The sequence below is a fragment of the Akebia trifoliata genome, chromosome 13, assembly GCF_017979445.1.
Source record: "Akebia trifoliata isolate Shusen 1 chromosome 13, ASM1797944v1, whole genome shotgun sequence".
Lineage (NCBI taxonomy): Eukaryota > Viridiplantae > Streptophyta > Magnoliopsida > Ranunculales > Lardizabalaceae > Akebia > Akebia trifoliata.
Genome location: NC_141387.1, coordinates 4,174,072 through 4,180,579, shown reverse-complemented (window position 1 = coordinate 4,180,579; position 6,508 = coordinate 4,174,072). Strand labels below are relative to the sequence as shown.

The following is a 6,508-nucleotide window of genomic DNA, read 5'->3' as shown; positions in this document are numbered from 1 at the left end:
TTTAGAATTAATTAGCATTTTTGGGTGACTTGTAATGGTAAACTTGAATTCTCTAAGCTTCTTTCTTATATTTTAGATCTCTATTTTCTGTTTTTGATTCCAATTTACAAGTTGATTTCCATTTTATTAGTGCAACAAATCTGCTTTGTTTTTAAAGAATCTGTTTTAAAACTTTGTTTCGTTTTTATAACCAATTGAACATTTGAATCCCAACTGTCCCTGTGGAACGTATTCGACTTACCCAAAGTCCATTTCTTAATCTCTATCTCTGCATTTATATATCAAGTTTTACAATCGATCAATTATTGTCGCATCCTTCTTATGGTAAAATTTGGTTCTTCATTCCTTTAATAATTTCTGTATCTTTTTCTCTTCTACTCCTCCTTTACTTCTTTCAATTAGGGGCCTACTTAAAAAACTCTTTGTCAATTAAGTCAAACACGATTTTAGTAGAGTAAATGTATAAGATAACTAAATTTGCACGTCTTTGCCTTCGATAACCCTCTATTTATAAATTCTCCTTCCTATGCCTTTGGAATGTTTTTTAATATTAGTCATTATCAATTTATTAGATGTATAATTTTAATCTCATTTTTTTTTCTTCTAAATATGGGTCTTAGGTAGTTGTTTACACCACGTGAACCTTGTTGTCAACAATTGTTAATATAAGTTTCTAACAAATTGGTGATAAAGGTTGTGGCCTGGTCCCCTGTGTGAAAATATGAAATAACAAAGTAAAACACAATCGTATAAAACACAAGGATTTACGTGATTCGGCAGTGTGCCTACGTCCATAGATCAGATAAAGAACAATCATTATCTTCTCTTAAGTTTACAGCCCGTGAGATCTCTATTTACAAATCGAAAATTATCAAAACATGTAGAACTTCCTAAATAAGAAATCCCTTGAATAGAAACCTTTAAGAAAATATTAAAGGATTGCCCTTTTCGTATATCTAAAAAATTTAGACTGAGGGCTCCGTCCCCACACCCTTAGGATGATCAACGGGCCCCTTGATGATGGTGTTGCCACCTTGCACTCCTGCAACTCTGCGTAGTGCAACAGAATATAAGACAATTACACAAGACCTTCTGTGTGGAAGACATCATGGGGATGAATGGTGCTCGGGTAATTCCTCTAACTCCTACTTTGGACATGCTAGTTATGTTGTGTAGAAACACCCAAATATACTATGATCCAGACGATAAACACACAAATCAAAATACACAAACGAAAGAAGACACAAAAACTATATTTAATCACATAGGAGGCATAATTTACATGGTTCGACAATATTGTTTACGTTCATAGGAAGCGATAATGATTTCTATTAATGAAGAGTCATGATAAATATAATAAAATTTCTAAGATTTTTCAAAAAGTGAAATATCATTGCGGCTAGGGCTTCCAATACCTCCAACAGTTGTACGGACGCTAAAAAAGAGCAATGCTAGCAACATTGCAGGGTAATTATCATTCCCTTTCGGGGTCCTGTAAACCTCGAACGCCCGCCCTCGTAAACATACTCGGTCCAACATATCTCCAAAAGATATAGTCCAAAGTTAGGGCCATAAACAACAACTTACTCTATCTACCGTGGTGATCATGGGAGATTACAGAAAGCAATTGTGACTAAAGAGAGAGACGACACGGTGAAAGTCAAATGAAAGTGATTCAAGCGGAGGAGCTTGGAAGGAGACATAACCTTATCATAAACTCCACAAATATCTAGTTCTAGAGAAAAACTCATTTGATCATGGTCAAAATATCATCTAAAGATGCGTAATATGTGTCTTGGTGTGCGCTTTGTCAAGGACACCGTCATGATGGGACATTGGCAACTTCTGTTTGATGCCGATGTGAACATATAAAGTCAAAATTATGGACCAAAGAAAGTTCTTGGCAGCTACTCTTATCTTCTTCTACAACTACAACCATAAACACAAGGCCAATCACTGATTTCTTCCTGTCAAGAATCTCGGAAGTTATGAGTTTTAATAGAATAAGTTGTACTATTTTTCCTTTGATCTTCTCTTTATGTTTTATGACCTTAAATCTCTGCTTTGGAATACAAACCATCACATCCACCCAATACATCAAAGACCCAGAAACCATTACTTCCTCTGACCAAATCTTCAAACTAGGCTTCTTCAGCCCAAGTAACTCTACAAACCGTTACATTGGAATTTGGTACAATAAGATTCCAATACAAACTATTATATGGGTTGCCAATAGAGAAAACCCAGTAACAGATTCTTCTGGAGTTTTTACTATTGGTGATGATGGCAATCTAGTAGTTTTAAATGGTCAAAACAAAGTTCTTTGGACGACCAATGTTTCTGTTCTCTCTTATAATTCAAGTGCTGAGTTAACAGATTCTGGGAATCTAATTCTAAGTGAATTAAATGCTAATGGGAGGAACTTATGGCAGAGTTTTGAACACCCATCACACACTCTCATCCCAGGCATGAGAATTGGCACAAATATGAGGACAGGGGAGAAACATGTTATAACGTCATGGAAAAGTGATTTGGATCCGTCTTACGGAAGCTTTTTTATGGAAATTGACCCAACAAGCATTCCTCAAGCCATCATTTGGAATGGGTCTCATCGACATATGCTAAGTGGTCCTTGGAACGGAAGGATCTTTATCGGGATACAAGGTATGCACTCGGTTTATGACAATGGGTTTGATGTCCTTCCAGAGGATCAAGAAGGAAATGTGTATATGACTATGTCTTATGCCAACGAGTCTGCTCTTATAAGGTATGATTTGAATTCAAGTGGAAGATTAATTGAATATGAATGGTACGAACCGGAGAATCGATGGGTCGAATTCTGGTCAGGACCTCGTACTGAGTGCCAAGTTTACGGCAAATGTGGGCCTTTTGGAAGCTGCAATGTATTAGAATCACCAATTTGTAGTTGTCTTAGAGGTTTCAAGCCGAAGACGATGGTGGAATGGAGTAAGAGAAATTGGTCAGATGGTTGTGTGAGGAAGACGGAATTGCAGTGTGAGAGAAATAATACAAATGGTGATGACGGGAAACAAGATGGGTTTCTGAAATTGAAAATGATGAAAGTTCCTGATATTGCCAATTTTTTGGAACAACCAAGGGACTTGAAGGATTGTGAACAAGAGTGTTTAAAGAATTGTACTTGTATAGCTTATTCTTATGATGCTGGCATTGGGTGTATGTGGTGGAGCAGAGATTTAATTGACATAGAGAAATTCTCCGTGGCCGGAGTTGATCTTTATATCCGTGTAGCACATTCAGAACTTGGTACGATTATTCTTTTACTTATTTTTTACATATTTTTTTCTAGGTTCATTTTCATTTATAGTTCAAAATCAAAGAAAATTTTGATATTTATAGGAAATTTGGGATTAGTATGAGTGTTGCTCTTATATTTTTTCACACCCTTTGAGAATTGGAGGTATTTCACTCGAAATTCTTTAACTAATCTGACCCAAAATATCTTAATTACTTTGAAACTTTGAAGATGCTAACTTGCCATTTTGACAAGTCTAGCTTGGCTGCAAGTTAATTGTAATTTTGACTAATTAGCTCACAAATTTTGAATTCTTGCTATTTATATACTTGTTAGACCAATCCTTTGATTTCTTTATATTATAACATGAGTTTCTTTTGAAAATGCAGATAAAAAGAATTCAAAGGTAATTATCATAATTACAGTCGTTATCAGTGTATTTATCATCGGTTTTGGATTCTGCACATACTTTTATTGTAGGAGGATGAAAAAACAGAATGGTAAGATGAATGTCTTAAGTAGATTTTCCATGAAACAAACACAATTAATTAAATCCAACTAACACTGAAGATTGTTCTCCTGCCCACTCTGAAATTCAGGAAAGAAGAATAAAGACATGGAAATCTTATTATTTAATAAGGGCACCATCTCTGAAGAATTTTCAGATTCAGATGTGCTAGGAGACAACTCAGAGTTGCCAATTTTCAATTTTCAGAGGATAGCAATTGCTACAAACAACTTTGATATTGGGAATAAGCTTGGGCAAGGTGGTTTTGGGTCAGTTTTCAAGGTAGTAGTTGTTTGACTTATTTTCATTGTCTTCTTAATTACTCCCTTTACAAGTAGGCAAATGAGAATTGCCTCCTTAGAAATGAAACTTAGCTTTTATCACACACAGCTTGAACTGAAAAAACTAATTTAGTGAAGGGGATTATCGTAAAAACTGGTTATTTTAAATAGATTGATATTTGTTTCTAGGGAATATTACCAAATGGACAAGAAATAGGTGTAAAAAGGCTTTCTAAGAGCTCTGGACAAGGTGTGGAGGAGTTCAAGAATGAAGTTGTGGTGATTTCAAAACTTCAACATAGGAATCTTGTTAGACTTCTGGGCTGCTGCATTGAAGGGGAAGAAAAGATGTTGATATATGAGTACATGCCCAATAAAAGTTTGGATTGTTTTCTTTTCGGTTAGTTCTTTCTATAACTTTCTCTATTCTTTTTGATTAACTATTTTTCAAGTTTTGAATATTAATTGCTCTAGTTCCATAAAAACAATTACAAGATTTCTGAAAATGATTTAATGTTTTAATTCAAATTAGTTGTTTTATTTGATTTCTTGATCAGATAAAACCAAACAGGCACTCTTAGATTGGAAAAAGCGACTCCAAATTATTGAGGGGATTGGTCGAGGGATTCTTTATCTTCATAGAGATTCTAGATTAAGAGTTATCCATAGAGATCTAAAGGCAAGCAACATTTTGTTGGATGAAGATCTAAATCCAAAAATTTCAGACTTTGGCATGGCAAGGATATTTGGAGGCAATGAACTTCAAGCAAATACTATAAGGGTTGTTGGGACATAGTAAGTAAAACTACTTTTAATAACTATTGCAATTATAGTTTCTATTTACTCTCAATTCTTACACCTACTTATACTCCCGCTTGTAAATATCAGATAGGATGATCCAACCATAAAATGAGTCAATCATCATCACGAAAATGTTCATCACTATTAAAAATGTATTCAATCCAACATTATTGACCATAAGAAAATTTTGATGTGAACTAATAGTTCAATATCATAATACAGACTTTTCAAATCAATTTTTATGAGGTTAGGAATGTCAGATGGGTTAATTTTTTTTCGTGGATTGTGTCCACGATATCCAGAACTCATTGCACTATTGGATCATACGACCTGGTATTCATTTGGGATCGCAAGAGGGAGTATAAATAAGGAGTAAATACAGACTAACATTTTATTATTATTGTTATAAGGAAGCCTTAGTGCTTCAACAAAGCAAATGATACATACCTCTAAGTGGTAAACAGAGGGTTTTATGTTTTTCTTTCTAGCCAAGTCTCAATCTTGGTAAGGTTTGTAGTCTTCAATACCAACTCTTTTCTAAACACTTAGAATTTGTTCCATGCATGATGAAATGTAGCGGCTACATGTCCCCTGAGTATGCAATGGAGGGATTATTTTCTGAAAAGTCGGATGTATTCAGTTTTGGAGTATTACTACTAGAGATCGTGAGTGGAAAAAAGAACACTAGTTTTCACAATGACGAACAATCTTGGGGCCTTTTGGGATATGTAAGTGTGTAGAAACTATTTTTAATTTACCTATTTGAGCTAATCAAAAATGTTATTCTCAAGTAAATAATATGTCTTTTATATATGATTGATACAGGCATGGAAATTATGGAACGAAGGCGGGGTGGTTGCACTGATTGATTCGACCTTATCTGAACCATCTTTCACAGAAGAAATTTTGAAGTGTATTCATGTGGGACTATTGTGTGTGCAAGATTTTGCCAAAGACAGACCTAGCATGTCGACCATAATTTCAATGCTTACTAGTGAAATTACAAACCTTCCTACTCCAAAGCAACCTGCATTTACTGAAAGACAGACTGCTTCAGGTTCATATTCATCTCTAGAAAGCCATAAAACATATTCTATCAACAATGTCACCATTACATCTTTTGAAGGTAGATAATGTTCATATTTAAATATTTCTTGTATGTTATTGAAGAGTTATCAAGGATTCCTGAGAGTCGGCAGAATGGATACCACCAAAGTTTTGGAGAATGAATCCGACGTAGTAGGATCCACTATGTAGAAGTAGACTCAAACAATGTATTGTATTGTATAGACTTGATCATATATTGAATTTACTATTTAATTATTTTATTACTATCAATTAAATCTATTCATATGAATCTAAATTAGGCATCGAAGATTCTTTAGCAAGTATTACAATGGTGTCTTAAATTAGTAAAATTTAGGGGGTTTGAAGTTCTATGTATCTCAAGACGTCGGATTGACAGAAAAATCACCCGCAAAAGAATATTTTGATAAATAAGATAATAGACAATTTATTAGAAAGACTAGAAGGTGGTATGTGCAAATGCATATATTTTGAAATGGCTTCTTTGTAGTTTAAAATATTTATTAAAGGGTTTTCAAAAATTACATAGTAAAAATGGTCCTTTTTTTACTTTTGAAA

The 6,508-nt window shown here is 34.2% G+C and overlaps 1 protein-coding gene across 1 annotated transcript; it reads left to right on the top strand.

Annotated features, from left to right (window-relative positions):
* The first annotated feature begins 1,958 nt into the window (after nucleotides 1–1,958).
* LOC147387408 (G-type lectin S-receptor-like serine/threonine-protein kinase At1g11300) lies at nucleotides 1,959–6,252 on the top strand. The gene is made up of 7 exons (XM_086420598.1): nucleotides 1,959–3,285; nucleotides 3,664–3,774; nucleotides 3,874–4,064; nucleotides 4,253–4,463; nucleotides 4,621–4,858; nucleotides 5,442–5,592; nucleotides 5,690–6,252. Exons 1-7 carry the CDS (start codon nucleotides 1,989–1,991, stop codon nucleotides 5,996–5,998), a joined length of 2,508 nt encoding a protein of 835 aa, XP_086276724.1. The 5' UTR covers nucleotides 1,959–1,988; the 3' UTR covers nucleotides 5,999–6,252.
* The last annotated feature ends 256 nt before the right edge of the window (nucleotides 6,253–6,508 follow it).

What these genes read in the sequence shown, in the direction of transcription:
- LOC147387408 (XM_086420598.1), top strand. Translation starts at nt 1,989, where the DNA reads ATGAGTTTTAATAGAATAAGTTGTACTATTTTTCCTTTGATCTTCTCT. An exon ending in ATAAGGGTTGTTGGGACATA is followed by an intron (nt 4,859 to 5,441) that starts GTAAGTAAAACT and finishes GATGAAATGTAG; the next exon opens with CGGCTACATGTCCCCTGAGT. An exon ending in CTTGGGGCCTTTTGGGATAT is followed by an intron (nt 5,593 to 5,689) that starts GTAAGTGTGTAG and finishes TGATTGATACAG; the next exon opens with GCATGGAAATTATGGAACGA.